The sequence below is a fragment of the Bos grunniens genome, chromosome 15, assembly GCF_055505025.1.
Source record: "Bos grunniens cultivar Pamir isolate PY7600 chromosome 15, Bosgru_T2T1.0, whole genome shotgun sequence".
In the NCBI taxonomy this organism is placed as follows: Eukaryota; Metazoa; Chordata; class Mammalia; order Artiodactyla; family Bovidae; genus Bos; species Bos grunniens.
In genome coordinates this window covers 57178457-57205717 of record NC_141179.1, presented here as the reverse complement: position 1 = coordinate 57205717, position 27261 = coordinate 57178457, and the positions used below count along the sequence as shown (strand labels likewise).

Here is a 27261-nt window from a genome sequence, read left to right as displayed (position 1 = left end):
TACAATTTGATAATGTGCAGTCGAAATTGGAAAAGGAATACGTCAAGACTGTATATTGTCACCCTGCTTATTTAACTTATATGCAGAGTACATCATGAGAAATGCCAGGCTGGAGGAAGCACAAGCTGGAATCAAAATTGCTGAGAGAAATATCAATAACCTCAGACATGCAGATGACACCACACTTATGGTAGAAAGTGAAGAAGAACTAGAGAGCCTCTTGATGAAAGTGAAAGAGGAGAGTGAAAAAGTTGGCTTAAAACTCAACATTCAGAAAACTAAGATCACGGCATCTGGTCCCATCACTTCATGGCAAATAGATGGGGAAACAGTGAAAACAGTGACAGACTTTATTTTGGGGGGCTCCAAAATCACTGCACATGGTGACTGCGGCCATAAAATTAAAAGACACTTGCTCCTTGGAAGAAAAGTTATGACCAACTTAGGCAGCATATTAAAAAGCAGAGACCTTACTTTGCCAACAAAAGTCCGTCTAGTCAAGGCTATGGTTTTTCCAGCGGTCATGTATGGATGTGAGAGTTGGACTGTGAAGAAAGCTGAGCACAGAAGAATTGATGCTTTTGAACTGTGGTGTTGGAGAAGACTCTTTAGAGTCCCTTGGACTGCAGGAAGATCCAACCAGTCCATCCTAAAAGAAATCAGTCCTGAATATTCATTGGAAGGACTGATACTGAAGCTGAAACTCCAATACTTTGGCCACCTGATGCAAAAAACTAACTCACTTGAAAAGACCCTGATGCTGGGAAAGATTGAAGGTGGTAGGAGAAGGGGACAACAGAGGATGAGATGGTTGGATGATATCACCAACTCAATGGACATGCGTTTGAGTAAACTCCGGGAGTTGGTGATCGACAGGGAAGCCTGGCATGCTGCAGTTCACGGTGTCGCAAAGAGTCGAACATGACTGAGCAACTCAACTGAACTGACTGAGAGTAAGGAATGATCCAGAATTTGTGAAGTTTGAAGCTTATGTAATTTTTTTAAAAATGAAAATAAATAAATGGGCTTCCCTGATAGTTCAGTTGGTAAGAGTGTGCCTGCAATGCAGGAGACCCCCGGTTCAATTCCTGTGTTGGGAAGATCCCCTGGAAAAGGGATAGGCTACCCACTCCAGTATTCTTGTGCTTCCCTTGTGGCTCAGCTAGTAAAGAATCTGCCTGCAATGCAGGAGACCTGGGTTTGATCCCTGGCTGGAGAAGTGAGAGACTACCTACTCCAGTATTCTGGCCCTGGAGAATTCCATGGGCTGTATAGTCCATAGGATCTCAAAGAGCAACTGAACTAACTAAACTGTAGAATTTTCTTCAGCTCCTGATACTAATTTGTCTGTGGTGCCTTTATTCTAGCTGTTCTTTTTCAGAAAAGATTCCTAACATAAAATTTTTAGGAAAGTGCTATAGAGAAGAAATGAGTGTTATATGACAATAGTCTCAAAATAACAGTCATAGGTTGGTAAATAGAAACGGACTTAATATTGTTAGAAATTCTCTCTGCATGAATAGTGTTAGTACTCTGAGCAACCTGGTTTACTTCCGTAGTGGGATTAATAGTAAAAGTAGTGGTACCTGTTATGGATAAGATATGGAAATCATATGGAAAATGATATTATTGTTCATTTATGTTTACAGCTGGTTCTCAGAATTATCTGTTGAGTGGTAATCTTTCCCTCTAAGTGGCATCACTAAGAAGATTTTACATAATTGTCCTTTTTTAAAACTGAAGATTTATTGACATAAAATATTATATTAGTTTCAAGTGGACAACATGGTGATTTGATATTTTTATATGTTACATAATGATCACTACAATAAGTCTGCTTACATCTGTTACCATACAGAGTTATTATGATATTATTGACTATATTTCCTTTGCTGTACATTATATTTCTCTGACCTGTATATTTTATAACTGGAAGTTTGTACCTCGTTGTTGTTTAGTTGCCCAGTCATATCCAATTCTTTGTGACCCCCTGGACTACAGCATGCCAGGCCTCCTTGTCCCTCACCATCTCCTAAAGTTTGCCCAAGTTCATATCCACTACATCGGTGATGTCATCCAACCTTCTCATCCTCTGACGCCCTCTTCTCCTGCCCTCAGTCTTTCCCAGCATCAGGGACTTTTGTACCTCTTAATCTTACCTGTTTTAGCCATCACTCCTTCCCTTTAGCAGTCACTACTTCATTCTCTGTATCTATGATGTTCTGTTTTGTTATATTTGTTTTGTTTTACTTTTAAAAAAATTTTTTTTTATTGAAGGATAATTGCTTTACAAAATTTCGTTGTTTTCTGCCAAACCTCAAAATGAATCAGCCATAGGTATACATATATCCCCTCCCTTTTGAACCTCCCTCCTACCTCCCTCCCCATCCCACACCTCTAGGTTGATACAGAGCCCCTGTTTTAGTTTCCTGATCCATACAGCAAATTCCCATTCGCTATTTTACATATGGCAATGTAAGTTTCCATGTTACTCTTTCCATACATCTCACCCTCTCCTCCCCTCTCCCCATGTCCATAAGTCTATTCTCTGTCTGTTTCTCCATTGCTGCCCTGTAAATAAATTCGTCAGTACCATTTGTCTACATTACATATATATGTGTTAGAATATAATATTTATCTTTCTCTTTCTGACTTACTTCACTCTGTGTAATAGGTTCTAGATTCATCCACCTCATTAGAAGTGACTCAAATGCATTCCTTTTTGCAGCTGAGTAATATTCCATTGTGTATATGTACCACAACTTCTTTACCCATTCATCTGTCGATGGACATCTAGGTTGCTTCCATGTTCTAGCTATTGTAAACAGTGCTGCAATGAACAATGGGATACATGTGTCTTTTTCCATTTTGGCTTCCTCAGGGTATATGCCTAGAGGTGGGATTGCTGGGTCATATGGTGGTTTTATTCCTAGTTATTTAGGGAATCTCCATACCATCCTCCATAGCTGGTCCAGCCTCTGACTATTCTCCACAATTCCTTGCCCCAGCCATTTAAGCGATAACTACTCCGAATAACCTTGGAGAAGAACAGGCCCCCTTAAGACAGTAACTTTCCACATACATGCCTATATATACTTATTCTTCCTGGATAAGTGCAGCAACTCACTAATCTGACTGCTGCCCCTTCTCGCTTCATTAAAGGTGATTTGTTCTTGTAAAGTGCCAGTCTCGTTCTTTTTCTGAACCTTGCCTTCTCTAACTCCCTTACCTTACAGGGATCGTTTCCCAGCATGATTGGATATGTGGCTTAGGGGCTTCTTGGGCTGGTTCTGACCTGGCAGTGGGCAGGGCTAGGTCCTGGAGCAGCTGGCTGGATAGCCTGGTCAGGGAGTTTCCTGGGGATGGTAATGGCTTAGAAGCCTGGTGGGCAGGCTATGCCCTGGAACCAATACATGAGAGGGAGGCATCCAAAATGGTGCTGTCCAGCACCAAAGCTTCTGCGGTAGAAGTAGATCCCAAATGCAGCTGCTGCCAGCGTCAGTGTTCCCAGGGTGAGACCCAACTTCCTACCGCCTCTCCAGCGGCTCTGCCAAGATTGGCAAGTAAGTCTGACTAGGATCCTTTCAAATTATTGTCTTTGTGGTGAGTCTCAGAGCATGTGAGGTTTTTGTGGGCGCCCTGAAAGAGCAGAGTATCTATTTCCTTTAACCTCCCTGCTCTCTAGTATACAAACACTGCAGGCCTTCAAAGCCAGACATTCTGGAGGCTCTTTTCCCAGTACAGGACCCTTGAGCCAGACAGTCTTATGTGGGGCTCAGACTATTTGCTTCTTGGGGAAAATATTCTGCAATTATTATCCTTCCTTTTGTGAATTGCCTCCCTGAAGTATGGATCTTCACCCTACCGTGTCTCTAGGTCCTTTTTTATATCTGGAGTTGTGAAAATATTTTCTATTAGTCTTCAGGTGGTTCTCAAAGATACTTGCTCTTTCAGTGGTTGTAATTTTGGTATGCCCTTGGGAGAAGGAGAGCTCAGGGCTTTTCTACCATGCCATTTTGGTCACAACCCTAATTGTCCTGTTTCTTAACCAGTTGATACACTGGATCATCTAGCAGCCCTTTTACTTATAATTTCTCTAAGCCTAAGCATAGAGAACTGAAAACCTTTTAATACTGTTTTTTACTTGAGGAACAAGATGTTTTTGTGGAGAACTTAAGTTTGTTTTCATTCTATCTTGTTACTTACTGGAGATTTTTTAAAATACTAAGCTACAGGTTACAGATAGTCTAAACTGGCTTTGACTCATTCCAGCTTGGGACTTCCCTGGTGTCTCAGCAGTAAAGAACCCACCTGCAATAGAAGATATGGCAAAAGCCACAAGTTCAATTGCTGGGTCAGGAAGATCCCCTGGAGAAAGAAATGGCAACCCATTCGAGTATTCTTGCCTGGAAAATCCCATGACAGCCCATGGAGTCTCAAAAGAGTCAGACAAAACTTGTTGGCTAAACAACAACAGCATTCCAGCTTATTTTAAATATTTTAAAAAATGAGCCTTCATTAACTTAAGCTATTACTTCTTTTTTTTTAGTTTTATTTTATTTTTAAACTTTACATAATTGTATTACTTTTGCCAAATATCAAAATGAATCCACCTTCTTAAAACATACTCAGATCTAGTTTTAAGCTCTCCTGTTAATCTTGATGATTTTTACTACTTTAATTTTTTGTCCAAGTTATTCTTAAAAGGAAAGGCTTCATGAATGTCCTTGTATAGAGCATTTCCTAGTCCTTTTGCCATTTAGGGGCATTTTAGAAATTATGCATAAATGAATTATTTAAATCCTATCTTGATCTTTGCCCATCCAGTTTTTCCACAACAATTAAGTGAATCATTTGGTCTAGAACAGGTAGAGTCTAACAAAAATCTTGAATTCTGAAGCAGATTTCTCTTTTCATGATGATTAAGAAAACCCTTAATTATTAACTTCTGCTCATGTCTAAACTATAGTTTCATTCAACACTGATATTCTGCCTTGTGGATATTATGAAATATGATTCTTTCTTGAGAAAAAAGTGAGAAAGGGTAGCTTTCTTAGGGTATAGGGGAATAAGAAGAAATACAAAGGGTGGAATTAGATTGAAGATAAATTTATGTCGAGAAAAAGATTGCTTTAGTCTTGAAAAAATGTGAGGTAGCTACTGCTTCCTTCTCCTGAGAGAGAACCTTCTATCATTGACTTCACCAACAAGTGATCTGAAATTGGAAAATGATGGTAAAAGTAGCTGTCTAGTAAGTTCAATATAGGCAATATATATATGGACTGGGCTTCCCTGATAGCTCAGTTGGTAAAAAATCCACCTGCAATGCAGGAGACCCTGGTTCGATTCCTGGGTCAGGAAGATCCACTGGAGAAGGGATAGGCTACCCACTCCAGTATTCTTGGGCTTCCCTTGTGGCTCAGCTGGTAAAGAATCCACTTGCAATGCAGGAGACCTGGGTTCGATCCCTGGGTTGGGAAGATCCCCTGGAGAAGGGAAAGGCTACCCACTCCAGTATTCCAGCCTGGAGTATTCCACAGACTATGTAGTTCATGGGGTCCCAAAGAGTCAGACACGACTGAGTGACTTTCACTTTCACTTCACATATATGGACTGAGGTATAACATGTAATGCTGTGTTTAAAAAAAAAAAAAGGCATTTCCTGCTGTGAAAAAGTTATACTCAGTAGAAGCAGTAGAGTGAGGGAACTATTGTGAATTATGCAATATTCTGTGTACCAGACATGCTCCTAAACCCAGAAAATATCTTATCATATTTAATAATCAAAGTAATCATGAGAAATACACAGATCATTCCTCCCCTTTCCCATTTTATACTTTGGACAATAAAGATTTTGAGAATCTAAGTGGTTTTATCGAGGTTACAAACCAACAGCATATGAAGCCAGAATTTTAATATGACTTCAAAAGTATACAAGTAAGTATAGAGAACAGAATTAAAGAGGCATAAAAATGAAACATCTTGGGTGTTAACCACTTACTGAAATGGGAAACCACTTCAGTATTCTTGCCTTGAGAACCCCATGAACAGTAGGAAAAGGCAAAAAGATAGGATACTGAAAGATGAACTCCCCAGGTCAGTAGATGCCCAATATGCTCCTGGAGGAGAGTGGTAACTCCAGAAAGAATGTAACTCCAGAAAGAATGAAGAGACGGAGCCAAAGCGAAAACAACACCCAGTTTTTGATGTGGCTGGTGATGGAAGTAAAGTCCAATGCTGTGAAGAACAATATTGCATAGGAACCTGGAATGTTAGGTCCATGAATCAAGGCAAATTGGAAGTGGTCAAACAGGAGATGGCAAGAGTGAACATTGACATTGTAGGAATCAGCGAACTAAGATGGACTGGAATGGGTGAATTTAACTCAGATGACCATTATATGTACTACTGTGGGCAAGAATCCCTTAGAAGAAATGGAGTAGCCCTCATAGTCAACAAGTGTCCAAAATACAGTACTTGGGTGCAATCTCAAAAATGACAGAATGATTTCTATTCGTTTTCAAGGCAAACCATTCAATATCACAGTACTCCAAGTCTGTGCCCCAACCAGTAATGTTGAAGAAGGCAAAGTTGAATGGTTCTATGAAGACCTACAAAACCTTCTAGAACTAACACCCAAATAAGATGTCCTTTTCATCATAGGGGACTGGAATGCAAAAGTAGGAAGTCAAGAGATACCTGAAGTAACAGGCAAATTTGTCCTTTGAGTACAAAATGAAGCAGGACAAAGGCTAACAGAGTTTTGCCAAGAGAACACACTGGCAAACACCCTCTTCCAACAACACAAGAGATGACTCTACATATGGACATTACCAGATGGTTAAAACCAAAATCAGATTGATTATATTCTTTGCAGTCAAAGATGGAGAAGCTCTATACAGTCAGCAAAAACAAGACCAGGAGTTGACTGTGGCTCAGATCATGAACTCCTTATTGCCAAATTCAGACTGAAATTGAAGAAAGTAGGGAAAAATCACTAGACCATTCAGGTATGACCTGAATAAAATCCCTTATGATTATACAGTGAAACTGACAAATAGATTCAAGGGGTTGGATCTGATAGACAGAGTGCCTCAAGAACTATGGATGGAGGTTTGTGACATTGTACAGGAGGCAGGGATCAAGACCATCCCCAAGAAAAAGAAATGCAAAAAGGCAAAATAGCTGTCTGAAGAAGTCTTATAAATGGCTGAGAAAAGAAGAGAAGCTAAAGGCAAAGCAGAAAGAAAAGATATACCCATTTGAATGCAGAGTTCCAAAGAATAGCAAGGAGAGATAAGACAGCCTTCCTCAGTGATCAGTGCAAAGAAATAGAGGAAAACAATAGAATGGGAAAGACTAGAGATCTTGTCAAGAAAATTAGAGATACCAAGGGAACATTTCATGCAAAGATGGGCACAATAAAGGACAGAAATGGTAGGGACCTAACAGAAGCAGAAGATATTAAGAATTGTGATTATCATGACCCAGATAATCACAATTGTGTGATCACTCACACTCACCAGAGCCAGACATCCTGGAATGTGAAGTCAAGTGGGCCTTAGGAAGCATCACTACGAACAAAGCTAGGGGAAATCATGGAATTCCTGCTGAGCTATTTCAAATCCTAAAAGGTGATGCTGTGAAAGTGCTGCACTCAATATGCCAGCAAATTTGGAAAATTCAGCATTGGCCATAGGACTGGAAAAGGTCAGTTTTCATTCCGATCCCAAAGAAAGGCAATGCCAAAGAATGTTCAAACTACCACACAATTGCACTCATCTCAAAAGGCTAGCAAAATAATGCTCAAAATTCTCCAAGCCAGGCTTCAACAGTACATGAACCATGAACTCCCAGATGTTCAAGCTGGATTTAGAAAAGGCAGAGGAACCAGAGATCAAATTTCTAACATCCATTGGATCATCAAGAAAGCAAGAGAGTTCCAGAAAAGCATCTACTTCTGCTTTATTGAGTATGCCAAAGCTTTTGACTGTGTGGCTCACAATAAACTGGAAAATTCTTCAAGAGATGGGAATACCAGGCCACCTTACCTGCCTCCTGAGAAATCTGTATGCAGGTCAGGAAGCAACAGTTAGTACCAGACGTGGGGAAATGGACTCGTTCCAAATCAGGAAAGGAGTATGTCAAGGCTGTGTATTGTCACCCTGCTTATATAACTTATATGCAGAGTACATCATGAAAAATGCCACACTGGATGAAGCACAAGCTGAAATCAAGCTACCAGGAGAAATATCAATAACCTCAGATACACAGATTATACCACCCCTATGGCAGAAAGCAAAGAGGAGCTAAAGAGCCTCTTGTTGAAAGTGAAAGAGGAGAGTGAAAAAGTTGGCTTAAAATTCAACATTCAACAAAAGAAGATCATGGCATCCAGCCCCATCACTTCATGGCAAATAGATGGGGAACCAATGGAAACAGTGAGAGACTTTATTTTGGGGGGCTCCAAAATCACTCCAGATGGTGACTGCAGCCATAAAATTAAAAGACGCTTGCTCCTTGGAAGAAAAGTTATGACCAACCTAGACAGCATATTAAAAAGCAGAGACATTACTTTGCCAACAAAGGTCCACCTAGTCAAGGCTATGATTTTTCCAATAGTCATGTATGGATGTGAGTATTGGACTATAAATAAAGCTGAGCACTGAAGAATTGATGCTTTTGAATTGTGGTGTTGGAGAAGACTCTTGAGTCCCTTGGGCTGCAAGGAGATCCAACCAGTCCATCCTAAAGGAAATCAGTCCTGAATATTCATTGGAAGGACTGATGCTGAAGCTAAAACTCCAATACTTAGGCCACCTGATGAGAAGAACTGACTCATTGAAAAAGACCCTGATGCTGACCAAGATTGAAGGCAGGAGGAGAAGGGGACAACAGAGTATGAGATGGTTGAATGGCATCACTGACTCAATGGGTATGAGTTTGAGCAAGCTCCACGAGTTGGTGATGAACAGGGAAGCCTGGTGTGCTGCAGTCCATGGGGTCTCAAAGACTTGGACACGACTGAGTGACTGAACTGAACTGAACTGAAAAATGAACCATTGGAGTTTAATGCCACCAAAGTCTCTTTAGTTCAGAATTATTTAAGGAAGTCTTCATGAAGAAGGTAGCATTTGAACTAAGCTTTGCAAATAGAAGAAAGGATTTTAACAGGTTAGTATGGCAAGAAAGATCCCTTGAAGGAGGAAGTGGCAACCCACTCCAATATTTTTGCCAGGAAAATCCAAAGGACAGAAGACCCTGGAGGACTGTGTTACAATCCATGGAGTTGCAAAGAGTCAGACACGACTAAACACATACACAGACAGCAAAGAAGGCAAGTAAGTGATAGAGCTGAGATTGAGTCCAATTCAGCTTGAAACTGAAGTCCTTTTTTTTACACTACACATAACTAGAACAGTGAGAGAAAATGTGGGAAACCAGTAAAACTAAAACTGAATTATATTACCTTGAGTTTAAGAAAAGGTTGAAAAGGAAGCTCAGGAGGAAAATAGGAAGGTCCTTCAGTTCAAATACAGCAGATTCTGTTACAGAATAAATCATTGAAAATACCATCACTACCTATGGAGATTACATTTCATTTCTCCTCTTGGCTACTCTTACCTCTGGACGAGTATTTCAGAAGATTTGGTGGGCTGAATAGTAGTGGACCAACACGAAGGTAGGGCTTGGTGTGGGGCTAAAAGCATGAGAATTGGAAAATACTTTTGATAGCAACTAATGTCTTCTCTGATATACTTATTTTTAGATCAAACCATTTTTTGGTATGAAACCTCTATCAGAGGCTGATAGGGAAAGAGCGAGAAATCAGAAGATTCCAAAACTAAGTGAATTATTGGAAATTGCACGGAAGGCAAAAAAAATGGTGATATTTGATCTTTATACTCCTCCACGATCACATCCTTCCAGATCATCGTATATCCGCCTTGTAGTAAGCGTGATCCTTGACTCTAAGATTGAGCAACATCTGGTACGTCTATCTCAGTATTTATGGTAGAGGTTGGGAAGTGGGTAGCATAGCATTTGAACCTGAACTACCTTGTAATCTTCCCCGGAATGGTTCTACTCCCTGTAGAAAATGGAGTTGGCTGCTTATATAGCTACTGGGTTGGCCAAAAATTCCTTCAGTTTTTAAGTAAAAATAAAAGACACATTTTATTTTTACCAAGAGGTTTATTGAGCAACATATCCACTGTTTTGTTTCACTAAAAAAGAGCTAAAGGTGCATGCTCAGTCGTGTCCGACTCTTGGCCACTCCATGGACTATAACCCACTGGGTTCTTCTGTCCGTGGAATTTTCCAGGCAAGAGTACTAGAGTGGGTTGCCATTTCCTACTCCAAGGGATCTTCCCAACCAAGAGATCAAACCTGTGTCTCTTGCATCTCCTGCATTGGCAGGCGGTTTCTTTACCACTGTGCCACCTGGGAGGCCTTATCTTTTGCCACTTTTCAAGCAACCTCATAATTTAATCTTCCAAAAATTTCTTATCTTTTGGGGCAGAACTGTTCCAGGTACCATTTACAGCGTTCCAGGGAATAGAAATTTTTTCCATTAAGAGAATTTTGTAAATACCAAAATAAATGGAAATCCAAAGATGCAATGTCTGGTAATACAGCAGATGAATCAGAACTTCCCAGCTAAGCTGTAACAGTTTTTGCCTGGTCATCAAAGAAACATGAGATTTTGCATTATTCTGATGAAAGATTATTCATTTTCTTCTGACTAATTCTGGTTGCCTGTTGTTGAGTGCTGCTTTCAGTTGGTCTAATTGGGAGCAGTACTTGCAGAATTAATCATTTGGTTTTCTGGAAGGAGCTCATAATAGAGAACCCCCCTGCCCCCTCCCAATCCCACCAGACACATCATCACCTTCTTTGAATGCAGACTGGCCTTTGGTGTGCTTAGTGATAATTCATTTTGCTTGCCCCATGGTATCTTCAATTCCACATTATTGTACAGTATCCAGTTATCATCACCTGTCACAACATGTTTTAAAAACAGAACATTTTCATTATGTTTCAATAGAAAATCGCTTGCAAAAATACCTTCAAGAAGGTTTTTTTTTTCCCTTAATTTATGTGGAACCCAAACATCAAAGCAATTAACATAACCATGGTGGTGCAAATGATTTTCAACACTTGATTTGGATATTTTGAGTATGTTGGCTATTCCCATGTGGTATAACATTGATTGTTCTCAATTAATACCTCAATTTGATCACTATCAGCTTCAACTGGTCTTTATGACCGTGGAGCATCATCCAGCGAGAAATCTCCAGCATGAAACTTCACAAACCACTTTTGACATGTTCCATCAGTTACAGCACCTTCTCCATACACTGCACAAATCTTTTTTTTTTTTTTTTTGCATTTCAGTTGTGTTTTTACTTTTCTTGAAAAAATAAAGCCTAATATGTCAAAAATGTGATTTTTTTCTTTCTTCTTCAACATTAAAATCCTCCAATTTTGATGTTTTTTTAATGCACACTAATATTTCAGCTGTCACAATACAATCTAATAAAATTGTCTCAAATGAAGTTAAAGACAAGTAAGTGCTGCTCAAGCCATCTTACAGGAAAAAAAAAGAAAAGAACAAAATTTTTGGTCAACCCAATATATGTGATAGTCTATGAATGAGCCAGTTAAATTTGTATCAGTAGGGAAAACATTGAGGCTGTTTGCTATTGCAAATCAAATGTCACCACTGTGTTGAAAGGGATTGTGTGTAATAGCTATATGATGTGACTTGCACCATGATCAACATGATCCCTTAGAGAAAGGGAACGCTAAGACTTTCATTATCAGCTTTCATTTATGATATAGAAAGTTCTTATTTCAGCAGAAAACTTATTCATCATGTTTTCCAGAAAGCTCTGCCTTTTGGCAGTCAGTCATTCCACATATCTTTAATTCTCAGAATATGGAAGAATGCCATGAATGAAACAAATATCTGTCATTTTGCAAATAGAACTCTTTCCACAGATGAGTCATAATAGCATTTCCTGTTGACAGGAAATTACTCTTCTCAAAGATGATTTGTATCATTATCAGCCCAAGGAGATGTTTGTGATTCCAACCCCTCCTCCACACCTACCACCTACTCAACCACTTTAGCTAGTGTAGTGATACAGTGAACCCTTGGCCCCACGATGTTAACCGGGAAAACTCAGCTCCAGAATAACCCTGGTGAAAGCCCATTATGGTTCACTAGACAATATTAGGCCAGGTTGACTCTTTCATCAAGGACTAGAATCTCTGCTCCCTATAAACTGTTACTCATGTTGGAATGAGACTTCTCCCATTCTACATGAGGCTGTTTGTACCTAGACAGCTGATTATCCACTGAAAGAATTACTGTTTCTCCTTGCAGATTATTTGGTTACCAGGTTCTGAGAGGGATTACGTCAGGAGCAAAGCTCCTGGTTTTCAGCACATTGGCCGGTTATTCACCATCGAAAGACTTACAAAAGAAAAGATCACTAGAATAAACGTTGACTACAAGAACTTGTTCTACAATGGGTTGAAGTAAGTGTTTAACCACACCTCTCTTGGTGTGTGTTGCCTTTCTTGCACAAAATCTGCATCCCAGCCAAGCTACCGGGATTTCTCCTCCCATCTCAAGAATTTCTGTGTGTGGCTATCTTTATGAAATTCTCTATTTTCCTCTTCTTATCTTTCCCTCCCTGTCTGCCAAAAAACATTTATTAAGGGTAGACTCTGTTCCTGGAACACAGTCTTTAGCCCCTACTCCTGTCCCCCAATCTCTGATCATTTAACCCACTTTTGTGTATTCTTGGTGTTTTTCTTTTTAAATAATGTAAGTGTTTGAAAAGTCAGAACTCAAAAAGTTGTTGATATCCCCTGCCATTACCAGAGAGATTCCAGTACCTTATAAATGGCTTTGTGATCCAGATATCAAGATCTCTTATAGTGTAAAAAAAATTATTAAACATCAAATTTATAAATATTAGAGATACATTTTCAGAATTAAAAGTACCTGGGAATAAAATAACTTTTTCAAATTTATTAATCACTGCTTACATTAATCCCTATACCATTCCTGTTAAAAGTGATTTTTTTCAGATAACTCTAAATGCGGCAAAAACAAAGTATCCTTAGAGATAGAGATGTAGCTATAATTATGAGTATAGATGTAGATATAATTATAGATATATATCCAAAATCCCCCTTGGCCAATAAAAATTCCCCTAGTTACTTTTCTGTATTTCAAGCCTTGAACTACGCTGTTGTATTCACCTAGATACCAATAAAAGGTATTGCCGATTTATTACACTCCACTTGAATTAATATTATTCCACAGTATAAAGTACAGAATATTAAGTCCTTCAGTGCAGTTCAGTCGCTCAGTCGTGTCTGACTCTTTGCGACCCCATGAATCGCAGCACGCCAGGCCTCCCTGTCCATCACCAACGCCTGAGTTCACTCAAACTCATGTCCATCAAGTCAGTGATGCTATCCAGCCATCTCATCCTCTGTCATCCCCTTCTCCTCCTGCCCTCAATCCCTCCCAGCATCAGGGTCTTTTTCAATGAGTCAACTCTTCACATAAAGTGGCCAAAGTATTGGAGTTTCAGCTTCATCATCAGTCCTTCCAATGAACACCCAGGATTGATCTCCTTTAGGATGGACTGGTTGGATCTCCTTGCAGTCCAAGGGACTCTCAACAGTCTTCTCCAACACCACACTTCAAAAGCATCAATTCTTTGGCGCTCAGCTTTCTTCACAGTCCAACTTTCACATCCATACATGACCACTGCAAAAACCATAGCCTTGACTAGACAGACCTTTGTTGGCAAAGTAATATCTCTGCTTTTCAATATGCTATCTAGGTTGGTCATAACTTTCCTTCCAAGGAGTAAGCATCTTTTAATTTCATGGCTGCAATCACCATCTGCAGTAATTTTGGAGCCAAAAAAAAAAATAGTCTGACACTGTTTCCACTGTTTCTCCATCTGTCTGCCATGAAGTGATGGGACCAGATGCCATGATCTTAGTTTTCTGAATGTTGAGCTTTAAGCCAACTTTTTCACTCTCCTCTTCCACTTTCATCAAGAGGCTTTTTAGTTCCTCTTCACTTTCTGCCATAAGGGTGGTGTCATCTGCATATCTGAGGTTATTGATATTAAGTCCTTCCGTTCAGTTCAGTCGCTCAGTCGTGTCTGACTCTGCGACCCAATGAATCGCAGCACGCCAGGCCTCCCTGCCCATCACCAACTCCCAGAGTTCACTCAGATTCATGTCCATCGAGTCAGTGATGCCATCCAGCCATCTCATCCTCTGTCGTCCCCTTCTCCTCCTGCCCCCAATCCCTCCCAGCATCAGAGTCTTTTCCAATGAGTCAACTCTTCGCATAAGGTGGCCAAAGTACTGGAGTTTCAGCTTTAGCATCATTCCTTCCAAAGAAATCCCAGGGCTGACCTCCTTCAGAATGGACTGGTTGGATCTCCTTGCAGTCCAAGGGACTTTCAAGAGTCTTCTCCAACACCACACTTCAAAAGCATCAATTCTTCGGCACTCAGCCTTCTTCACAGTCCAACTCTCACATCCATATATGACCACAGGAAAAACCATAGCCTTGACTAGATGGACCTTTGTTGGCAAAGTAATGTCTCTGCTTTTCACTATGCTCTCTAGGTTGGTCATAACTTTCCTTCCAAGGAGTAAGCATCTTTTAATTTCATGGCTGCAGTCACCATCTGCAGTGATTTTGGAGCCCAGAAAAATAAAGTCTGACACTGTTTCCACTGTTTCCCCATCTGTTTCCCATGAAGTGATGGGACCAGATGCCATGATCTTCGTTTTCTGAATGTTGAGCTTTAAGCCAACTTTTTCACTCTCCACTTTCACTTTCATAATTCCATTTACTACCTTCTGCCATTTGTGCTATTGTTCTTGTAAATGATATTTAATAATACTTTATTTTTAACCCCCAGAATATACTTTATTATATTTTTTAAATAGTCTAGAATATTTTTCAGATTGAACTTTTTATTTTGAGGTGGTTGCATGTTAACATGTAAGGAATAATAGGAAATAGTCCTGTACCTTACCCAGTTTACTCCAGTGGTAAAACTTGCAACATTTTGGTATGATATCAAGACCAAGATACTGAAATGGATGCAATCCACCAATCTTATTCAAATTTCCCCAACTTATATTCATTTTTGTGTGTTTTTCTGTATTAATATATATAGATCTATGTGCAGTTTTATCATATGTGTGTTTGTGGATTCAACATCACAACCAAGATATAGGCTTGTTTAGTCACCAGACGTATTCCTTTTGTTGCCCTCTGATAACCACATTCCCCTTCCTTGCATATCCAACTCACCTCAAAACCTAACTTCCTCAATGAATAATCTCTTCTGCACTTCTGAAATTTTGTCGTATTAAGAAAAATATATAGAAGAATCATAGAGTGTGCAACCTGTTGTGACTGGCTTTTTTCCACTCAGTGTAATTCCTTTTGAGATTCATAAAGACTGTTTCATGTGTCAGCAGCTGGTTCTTTTTCATTGCTGAATAGTATTCCATTGTATGAATGCACTAAACTTTAATTATTCATCAACTGAAGGATATCTGATTGTTTCATCAATTTATGAGCTATTTTTCATAAATGTGAATATTTGTGTATAGGTTTTCATGTGAACACAATTTTTTAATTAAGAGTTAATAGCTTATTCAGACTTTGCTCTCTTTATTTTTTATTTTTGGCTGTGCTGGGTCTTTCTTGCTGCACAGGCTTTTCTCTAGTTGCAGTGAGTGGGGGCCACTCTGTAGTTGCAGTGTGTGGGCTTCTCACTGAAGTGGCTCCTCTCATTGCAGAGCGTGGACTCGGGGCTGTGGGCTTCAGTGGTTGTGGCACATGGACTCAGTGGTTGCAGCTCCCAGACTCTAGAGCACAAGCCCAAGAGTTGCAGCACACGAGCTTAGTTGCTCCATGGCATGTGGGATCTTCCCAGACCAGGCATCAGAGCCATGTTTTGGGTTTCAGGTAGATTCTTTACCTCTGAGCCACCAGGGAAGCCCTTCTCTCTCTTTAAAAACTTTTAATTATGTTAAAATACACTTAAAATTTACTTTTGTGATAATTTTTAAATATACAACTTTGTGACTTTAATATGCATTCATTACATAGTTCAGCAGTCACCACCATCACCTACTTAACATTTTTTATCTTGTAAACTCAAATTCTGTTCTCATTAAGCAATGAGTTCCCATCATACTCTGCCTCCAGACTCTGGAAACCACCATTTTACTTTATATCTTTATGATTTTGATTCATATAAGTGAAATTATATAGTATTCATCTTTTTTGATTGGTTTATTTCTTTTAAGATGAAGTCCTCAAGATTCATCCATGTTGAACTCATCCACTGAAGAATATATTACTTTTTAACTGAATAATAATTCATTGTGTGTAAATGCCACTATTTGCTTAGCCTTTTGTCAATAGATGGGCACTTGGGTTGCTTTCACATTTCAGTTATTGTGAATAAAGCTGCTGTGAAAATGGGGGTACAAGTATCTCTTCAAGACCCTGCTTTCATTTCTTTTGGGTATATACTAGGAAGTGGAATTGCTGAATTATGTGGTAATTCTAATGTTAATTTTTTGAGACACCACCGTACTATTTTTCACAACTCTAAAAACAGAAGGACACAAATGCTCCAGTTCCTTCACATTAACACATCCTATTGATTCCTGGTTTTCTAATGTCGCCATAATGGGTTCGTATTAGTTCTTCTTGAAATGTTTGATGGAATTCACCAGCGAAGATATTGGATCCAGGGCTTTTCTTTGTTGGAAGAGTTTTAGTTAATAATTCAATCTCCTTATTGATTGTAGATCTATTCACATTTTCTAATTCCTCATGATAAGTTGTGGTAGGTTTGTTGCTTCTAGGAATTTTTCCATTTCACCTAGGCTACCTAATTTATTGGGATACAATTGCTCATATTGCTCATATCCTTTATAATCCTTTTAATTCTATAAATCCTGTAATAGTATGTTCACTTTCATTTCTGACTTCAGTAATTTGCGTCTTTTCTCTTTATCTTATTAGTTCAGTTCAGTTCAGTCGCTCAGTCGTGTTGGACTCTTTGCAACCCATGAATCACAGCACGCCAGGCCTCCCTGTCCATCACCAACTCCCGGAGTTCACTCAAACTCATGTCCATCGAGTCAGTGATGCCATCCAGCCATCTCATCCTCTGTCGTCCCCTTCTCCTCCTGCCCCCAAGCCCTCCCAGCATCAGGGTCTTTTCCAATGAGTCAACTTTTCGCATGAGGTGGCCAAAGTATTCGAGTTTCAGCTTCATCATCAGTCCTTCCAATGTACACCCAGGACTGATCTCCTTTAGGATGGACTGGTTGGATCTCCTTGCAGTCCAAGGGACTCTCAAGAGTCTTCTCCAACACCACACTTCAAAAGCATCAATTCTTCAGCACTCAGCTTTCTTCACAGTCCAACTTTCACATCCATACATGACCACTGCAAAAACCATAGCCTTGACTAGACAGACCTTTGTTGGCAAAGTAATATCTCTGCTTTTCAATATGCTATCTAGGTTGATCATAACTTTCCTTCCAAGGAGTAAGCGTCTTTTAATTTCATGGCTGCAATCACCACCTGCAGTGATTTTGAAGCCCAAAAAAATAAAGTCTGACACTGTTTCCACTGTTTCTCCATCTGTCTGCCATGAAGTGATGGGACCAGATGCCATGATCTTAGTTTTCTGAATGTTGAGCTTTAAGCCAAGTTTTCACTCTCCTCTTTCACTTTCATCAAGAGGCTTTTGAGTTCCTCTTCACTTTCTGCCATAAGGGTAGTGTCATCTGCATATCTGAGGTTATTGACATTTCTCCGGGCAATCTTGATTCCAGCTTGTGCTTCTTCCAGCCCAGCGTTTCTCCTGATGTACTCTGCATATAAGTTAAATAAGCAGGGTGACAATATACAGCCTTGACATACTCCTTTTTCTATTTGGAACCAGTCTGCTGTTCCATGTCCAGTTCTAACTGTCAAAACTAGTGGAGGTGATGGAATTCCAGTTGAGCTATTTCAAATCCTGGAAAATGATGCTGTGAAAGTGCTGCACGCAATATGCCAGCAAATTTGGAAAACTCAGCAGTGGCCACAGGACTGGAAAAGGTCAGTTTTCATTCCAATCCCAAAGAAAGACACTGCCAAAGAATGCTCAAACTACTGCACAACTGCACTCATCTCACATGCTAGTAAAGTAATGCTCAAAATTCTGCAAGCCAGGCTTCAGCAGTACATGAACCGTGAACTTCCAGATGTTCAAGCTGGTTTTACAAAAGGCAGAGGAACCAGAGATGAAATTGCCAACATCCACTGGATCATCAAAAAAGCAAGAGAGTTCCAGAAAAACCTCTATTTCTGCTTTATTGACTATGCCAAAGCCTTTGACTGTGTGGATCACAATAAACTGTGGAAAATTCTGAAAGAGATGGGAATACCAGACCACCTGACCTGCCTCTTGAGAAACCTGTATGCAGGTCAGGAAGCAACAGTTAGAACTGGACATGGAACAACAGACTGGTTAGTACCTCTAGCTAAAAATTTACTAATTTTGTTGATATTTTCAGAGAACTAACTTTTGGTTTCTTTGTTGGTTTTCTGTTCTGTTTTGTGTTTGCACTAATCTTTATTATTTTCTTCCTTTTACTATGTTGGGTCAATTTGTTCTTCTTTTTCTAGTTTCCTAAGTTGTAAAGATATGTTGTTGATATGAAATCTTTCTTGGTTTTGAAATTTTTCTTCCACTTTTATTCAAATATACATATAGCACTATAAGTTTAAGCTGTACAGCATAATGTTTTACTTACAAATATCATTAAATGATTATCACAAGAAGTTCAGTGAACATCCATCATCTCATATAGATGCATAACTGGAGAAATAGAAAGAAGTTTTTTTTACTTAATAACTTTCACATATAACATACAGCAGCATTAATTATATTTATCATATTGCACATTATATCCTTAATACTGTTTCTTTTTTTTAATTTTTTTAATTGAAGTATGATTTATTTACAATGTTGTGTTAGTTTCAGGTGTACAACAAATTGATTCATATATATATTTAATTTTTCCTATTCTTTTCCATTATAGTTTGTTCAGTTCAGTTCAGTTCAGTCACTCAGTTGTGTCCAACTCTTTGCGACCCCATGAATCGCAGCACGCCAGGCCTCCCTGTCCATCACCAACTCCCGGAGTTCACTCAAACTCATGTCCATTGAGTCGGTAATGCCATCCAGCCATCTCATCCTCTGTCGTCCCCTTCTCCTCCTGCCCCCAATCCCTCCCAGCATCAGAGTCTTTTCCAATGAGTCAACTCTTTGTATGAGGTGGCCAAAGTACTGGAGTTTCAAATTATTAAATGTAGTTCCCTGTGCTATACAGAAGTTCCTTGTTTATTTTGTATTTGATATTGTTTATATTTTAATTTATACCTTAATTTATCCCTTGATTTAACTCTTAATTTATCCCTCCCTGTATTTCCCCTTAGGCAGTTATAAGTTTGTTTTTTATGTCTGAGAATCTATTTCTGTTTTGTAAAAAAAATTATTTGTATCATTTTCTCAGATTCCATATAAGTAGTATGATATTTGTCTTTTGCCATCTGGCTTACTTCACATAATAGGTTCATCCATGTGCGGCAAATGGCATTATTTCATTCTTTTTATGGCTGAGTAATATTCCATTGTGTGTGTGCGCGCATGCACACACGCACACCGTATCTTCTTTATCCTTTCATCTGTCAGTGGACGTATAGGTTGCCTCCATGTGTTGGCTATTGCTAATAGTGCTGTTCTGACCATTGGGGTACATGCATCTTTTGAATTAGACTTTTCTTTGTATATATACCCAAGTGGGATTGCTGGAGCATATGGTAACTATTTTTGTTTTTTAAGGAACCTCAATACTGTTCTCCCTAGCAGTTATACCAATTTACATTCCCACTGAGAGGGCAGAAGGTTTCCCTTTTCTCCATATCTTCTCCAGCATTTATTATTTGTGTATTTTTTTTAATGATGGCCATTCTGACTGGTATGAAATGATGCCTCATTGTATTTTCCATTTGCATTACTCTAGTAATTAGTGATGTTGAGCATCTTTTCATGTGCTTTTTGGCCACCTGTATGTCTTCTTTGGAGAAATATCTATTCAGATCTGATACCCATTTTTTCATTGAGTTGTTTGTTTTTTGCTATTGAGCTGCATGGGCTGTTTGTATATTTTGGAGTTTAACCCCTTGTCAGTCACTTCATTTGCAAATATTTTCACCCATTCTGTGGGTTGTCCTTTCATTTTGTTTATGGTTTCCTTTGCCGTGCAAAAGCTTTTAAGTTTTAATTAGGTCCCATTTGTTTTTATTTTCATTACTCCAGGAGATGGATCAAAAAAGATCTTATTATGATTTATATCACAGAGTGTTCTACCTATGTATTCCTTTAAGACTTTTATAATAGGTGGTCTTACATTTAGGTCTTTAATCCGTTTTGAGTTTATTTTTGTGTATGGTGTTAGAGACTGTTCTAATTTCATTCTTTTGCATATAGCTGTCTAGTTTTTGCAGCACCACTTTTTGAAGAGACTACCTTTTCTCCCTTGTATAGTCTTGCCTCCTTTGTTGTAGACTAATTGACCATAAGTGTGTGGGTTTATTTTTGTTCTTTCTATCCCAGTCCCATTTATCTCCATGTCTATTTTTGTGCCAGCACTATACTGTTCTGTTTGCATAGCTTTTAAGTATAGCTTGAAGTCAGGGACTATGATTCCTCGAGCCCCTTTCTTCTTTCTCAAGGTTGTTTTAGTTATTTGGGGTCTTTTGTGTTTTCATACACATTATTGACCAGGGAATTTTTGCCAAAGCCAAAACCTATGGCTGGCAACTTGTTATGTAAGTAAATATTGATACATCTCCTGTCAATAACATTTGGGTAACAAAAAACTTAATACATCTCTAGTCAATAATTTGTTCACAATATTTCTTCTATTCCAAGAACACAGTTTACCTTTCCATCTATTTTGCATCATCTTTCATTTCTTTTATCAACATCTTATAGTTTTCAGAGTACAGGTCTTTTGCCTCCTTAGGTAGGTTAATTCCTAGGTATTTTATTGTTTTTGATGCAATGGCAAGTGGGGTTGTTTCCTTAATTTCTCTTTCTGATATTTTGTTGTTACAGTATAGAAGTGCAATAGGTTTATACACATTAATTTTGCATTTTTCAACTTCACTGAATTCATTGATAGAGAGATAGGTACTTGTTAGTAATAACAACTTGATTCATATGAGTTTTCTCCTCAGTCATCTTAAATCATGCTTAGGAAGAATCTACCTATATGTTATGCAACAGCAAGGCATGCTGAGCAAGAGATGCCATTCTCGCCTTCTTGGATTTTTATCTTCTAAAGCAGATGCTCTAAATGCTTGAGAAGTCATGAACAAATAGGCAGAACTAGATGTTTGAACTTGAGCCTAAATATTATTTCTGAAGCAGAATTTTAAGACAGTCTATGGAGCCCACCCAGGAGAAGGCAATGGCACCCCACTCCAGTACTCTTGCCTGGAAAATCCCATGGACGGAGAAGCCTGGTAGGCTGCAGACCATGGGGTCGCTAAAAGTCGGACATGACTGAGCGACTTCACTTTCACTCTTTACTTTCATGCATTGGAGAAGGAAACAGCAATCCACTCCAGTGTTCTTGCTTGGAGAATCCCAGGGACGGGGGAGCCTGGTGGGCTACCGTCTATGGGGTCGCATAGAGTCGGACACGACTGAAGCGACTCAGCAGCAGCAGCAGTAGTTTTCTGGTAGTGTCTTTACTATTTTCTATTTTATCATGTTATCTACGGAGTCAGTTTTACTTCTTCTTTTCCAATTTGAATTCATTTTATTTCTTTTCTTCTGTGATTTCCGTGGGTAGGACTTCCAAAACTATGTTGAATAAAAGTGATAAGCGTGGGCCTTCTTGTCTTGTTCCTGATCTGATTTTAGAGGAAGTGCTTTCAGCTTTTTAACTCTGAGTATGATCTTAGCTGTGAGTTTGTCATATATGTGGCCTTTATTATGCTGACTGTTCCCTGTTTGCCCACTTTCTGTAGAGTTTTTATCATAAATGGATATTTAAATTTATCAAAAGCTTTTCCACATCTATTGAAATGATCATATGGGTTTTATTCTTCAGTTTGTTAATGTGGTATTTCACATTGATCAATTTGATAATACTGAAAACTTGTAGTCTTGGGATAGATCCCACTTGATCATGGTATATGAGCTTTTAAATATATTGTTGGATTTAGTTTCCTCATATTTTGTTGAAGATTTTTGCATCTATGTTCTTCTGTGACATTGATGGTATTATTTGGAAGGAACACTTCTGAATTCATTGTGTGAGGCCACCATCACTCTGATACCAAAAGCAGAGATATCACAAAAAAGAAAATTACAGGCCCACATTACTGATGAACATAGATGCAATAATCCTCTTATGTTTTAAATGGAAGAATTTATAGCTATGCATTTCCCCCTTAGCATCACCTTTGCTGCATCCCATGAGTTTTTGTGCTTTCATTTTCATTCATCTCCATATATTTTTTTCATTTCCCTTGTGATTTCTTTCTTTATCCTTTAGTTACTTGAAAGTGTAATAATACTCTTTTATACTTGCCCTTATATTTACTTTTATTGAGGATTTTTTTGTCTCCCTTAGACTTAAGTCCCACAAGTATGTGAATTTTCCAATTTTCCTTTTGTTAGACTTCTGACTTCATTGTATTTGATTGGATATAATTTGTGACCTAACATATCTAAAGTGAGAGTCGTCACACATGCACTTGAGAAGAATGTGTATGGGCTTATTGGATTGAGTGTTCTGTCTCTTAGATGTAGTTTCTTGTGTTAAGTCCTCTGTTTCCTTATCTTCTAACTGTTCTATTTATCATTGAGAATGAGATATTAAAATCTCCAACTGTTATTATACAGCTTCAATTTAGTCAGTGTTTACTTTGTAAATTTTACTGGTCTATCATTAGGCACGTAAATGTTTATGATTAATATATCTTCTTGCTATGTTGAAACTTGTATTAATATATAATATCCTCCTTTGTCACATGTAAACTTTTTTACATAGTCCCTGTTTTATCTGATATTAATATAGCCACCCATGCTCTTTTTAGTTACTATTTGCATAGAATAACTTTTCTGTCCTTTCACTTGCAATCTGTCTGTGCATTTGGATCTTAAATGAGTCTCTCGTGGACAGCATAAACATGGGTCATATGTTTTTATGCATTCTGACAATCTCTGATTGGAGAGTTTAATCTATTTACGTTTTAAAAATTACTGAAAAGGGGGAAGATTATTGTCATGTTGTTAACTGCTGTCATTTTTTTTAATATTGTTTCTGTCATCTGTTACTTTAATTTGTTATTTCTATATACCTTATCAGAGAAGGCAATGGCAACCCACTCCAGTACTCTTGCCTGGAAAATTCCATGGACGGAGGAGCCTGGTGGGCTGCAATCCATGGGCTCGCGAAGAGTCGGACATGACTGAGCGACTTCACTTTCACTTCTCACTTTCATGCATTGGAGAAGGAAATGGCAACCCACCCCAGTGTTCTTGCTTGGAGAATCCCAGGGATGGCGGAGCCTGGTGGGCTGCCGTCTATGGGGTCGCACAGTCAGACATGACTGAAGCGACTTAGCAGCAGCAGCAGCATATACTTTATAATTTTTCCCTTATTTTCTTCCTTACTGTTTTCTTTTGTGTTTAGTTGTTTTTTGTAGTGAACTGCTTAAATCCTTTTCTCATTTCTTTTTTTATATTTTTTTACACCTAATTATTTTGTGTTACCATGGGAATTACACTTACCATCCTAAAGTTATGACACTGTGGTTGAATTTATACAAGCTTAAATTCAGTAACATGCAATAACTCTTCTTTATGACTCCAATCCTTCCATTTTCACTTTTTGGTGTCAGAAAATTTCATTTTTATATACTGTATGTGTCAAACATAAACTAATAATTCCTCTAAATGGAAGTGTCTCAAATTGTGTAGAAGACCACATGTGAAGTTGATAAAGTTATAAAATTATTAGCTTTTAGACTAATAATTCTGGTTTTTTCCTATAGATCTTTTGCTAAATTATGTATAAAATAAAAGACTATAATTACACACCATTGGTACAATAATACTATCTTTTATAGTTGCCCTTCTATTTACTTTTATTGAAATCCTTTTGTCTCCCTTAGACTTTGCACTACTGTCTCTTGACTTTATTTCACCTTGGAGGACTCTCTTTTTTCCTACAGGGCTGATCTAGTGCCTATGAACTCCTTCAGCTTTCGTTTACCTGCTGCTGCTGCTGCTGCTGCTGCTGCTGCTGCTACTGCTAAGTCGCTTCAGTCGTGTCCGACTCTGTGCGACCCCATAGACAGCAGCCCACCAGGCTCCCCCGTCCCTGGGATTCTCCAGGCAAGAACACTGGAGTGGGTTGCCATTTCCTTTTCCAATGCATAAAGTGAAAGTGAAATCGCTCGGTCGTGTCCGACTCTTCGCGACCCCATGGACTGCAGCCCACCAGGCTCCTCTGTCCATGGGATTTTCCAGGCAAGAGTACTGGAGTGGGGTGCTGGGATATCTTAATTTCCTTCTGTGCCTGTGAATCTCCAACAAGACAAATGCTTCAAGATTCTTTCTTTGCCTTTGGCTTTTGGAACTTTGATTATATAGTGTGTCACAGGGAGGATCTCTTTGAGTTCATCTTACTTAGAGTTGATTGGATATTTATATTCATATCTTCCATCACCTTTGGGCAGGCTTCAGCCGTTATTTCTTCAGATATTCTCTCTGCTCCTTTCTCTCTCCTTTTGGGACCTAAAAATGCATATATTGACTTGCTGAATGGTGTCCCACAGATATCTTAGGCTCTGTTCCATTTTCATCAATCTTTTTTTGCTTCTTTTCCACAGAATCATTAATATCTATTGATTCATCTTCTAGTTCACTAATTATTTCTTCTGTCTGGTCAAATCTGCCTTTGGATTTTAATATTCAGTTTTTCATTTCATTTATTGTGATTTTCAGCTCTAGAGTTGGGAGTGGTATTTTCTAGGCTTTCTGTCTATTAATGTTTCTGTTTTCTTCATTTTTAAAAAAATTATATATCTTCTTTTAATTCTTTGAGTATCTTCAAGATGGTTTTTTAAAACTCTTCATCTAGTATATCTGAAATCAGCTCTTTTCCAGGGACAGTTCTTGTTGATTTATTTATTTTTCCTTTGAATGAAACCGTACTCTCTTGTTTCTTTGTACACCTTGTGATTTTTTTCTTAAAAACTGGACACTGAATGTAATAATCTGGTAACTCTTGAAATCAGAATCTCCTCCTTCTCCAGGGTTTTCTGGGTTTTGCTTTCTGTTTGTTTGGGTTTTTTTTGTTTGTTTGTTTGTTTGTTGTTGTTGTTGTCTCTGTACCAAAACTTAAGGTCTTCTAGGTCTCTAATATGCCTTTCCCTGGCATATGTGATCACTTCATAATTTCCCCCATATATGTTGCATGTCTTAATCTTTAATGTCTGGCTCCAAAAAGGGGGAAAAGAGATAAATGAATGGTGGGGAAGAAAGAGCACTGAACCTTTAAATCCACTGGAAGTCATTTTAGTGGAAAGGGAAGATGTTTGCTTCAGTGAGGGGGGAGCCATGGTGAGGAAAGCAACAATAATACTGTATTCATTTTCTGTGCATGTCTGTAGCCAGAAGCAGCAATCACTGATCAGAGCACAGCTCCCCAGTAATTGGAAGATGGTGACTGTTTTGCCCCCTGTGACTCTCATAAGCTGTGTGCAAGCTGCTCTAGGAATGTGGACACAGCTGCCTGTCATGGAGCTGGGAGTCTGGAAATGGTAACTGCTACTGTCATAGTTGCTGAAACTGACCAGTGTTAACTATAGCTTACCATCTAAAATGTCCCTGAAAGTTGTAAGACTACAATAGATGCCATAGTACCAAAATATTAATAGTTGCATTAGATTTTGCCAGTGTTATTGTCCAGGATGGGATCAGGTTCCTGGTGCTTCTTTTTCTGCCATCTTCCCTGAATTGCCTGCTGTGAATATAAGTTGTTACTTCTATGAGGTTAATGGCTAAGAATGCAATTGCTGGAGTATGATAGTTTTCAAAGTTTTCCAAGAAACTTTGTAAGTTTTATTTAGTTTTATAAGAAACTTCCAAACATTTTCAGAGGGCCTGTACTGTTTTATATGTAGTGATATCACACTGTGGTTTTAATTTTCATTCTCTGACACATAATGATACTGAAGATCTTATTATGTTCTTAGTTGCCTTGGTAAATAGATGGGAAAACAATGGAAACAGTGACAGACTATTTTCTTAGGTTCCAAAGTCACTGCAGATGGTGACAGCAGTCATGAAATTAAAAGACGCTTCTCTTTCTGCCATAAAGATGGTGTCATCTGCATATCTGAGGTTATTGATATTTCTCCCAGCAATCTTGATTCCAGCCTGTGCTTCACACAGTCCAGCATTTCACATGATGCACTCTGCATATAAGTTAAATAAGCAGGGTGACAATATACAGCCTTGATGTACTCCTTTCCCAACTTGGAACCAGTGCATTGTTCCATGTCCAGTTCTTGCTGTTGCTTCTTGACCTGCATACAGACTTCTCAGGAGGCAGGTAAGGTGGTCTGATATTCCCATCTCTTAAAGAATTTTCCACAGTTTGTTGTGATCCACACAGTCAAAGGCTTTGGTATAGTCAATAAAGCAGAAATAGATGTTTTTCTGGAACTCCGTTGCTTTTTCTGTGATCCAATGGATGTTGGCAATTTGATCTCTGGTTGTTCTGCCTTTTCTAAAACCAGCTTGAACATCTGTAAGTTCTCAGTTCACGTACTGTTGAAGACTTGCTTGGAGAATTTTGAGCCTTACTTTGGTAGCATGTGAGATGAGTGCAATTGTGCAGTAGTTTGAAAGTCTAGATGAATAGATGAATGAGTCCTCTTCCCAATATGCCAGTATTGGCCCAGTGGGGAGTAAGTTTCTAACGCCTTAAGTTTGAGTAGAAGGATATACGCTCATCTTCTGCAAAAACTTCAAAATTGCAACTAACCACTGAACAACCATCAACAGGAGAATTTTGGATCCCACCAAA

General features: G+C 38.7%; 1 protein-coding gene across 1 annotated transcript in view; it reads left to right on the top strand.

Moving 5' to 3' along the window:
- Positions 1-27261, top strand: part of LOC147358329 (glycerophosphodiester phosphodiesterase 6-like) — a 95196-nt gene that overhangs the window by 58852 nt on the left and 9083 nt on the right. Inside the window, exons 11-12 of the mRNA XM_086338192.1 lie at positions 9770-9991; positions 12392-12546. Coding sequence (XP_086194318.1) covers positions 9770-9991; positions 12392-12546 — 377 coding nt within the window. The remainder of the gene's footprint in view (positions 1-9769; positions 9992-12391; positions 12547-27261) is intronic.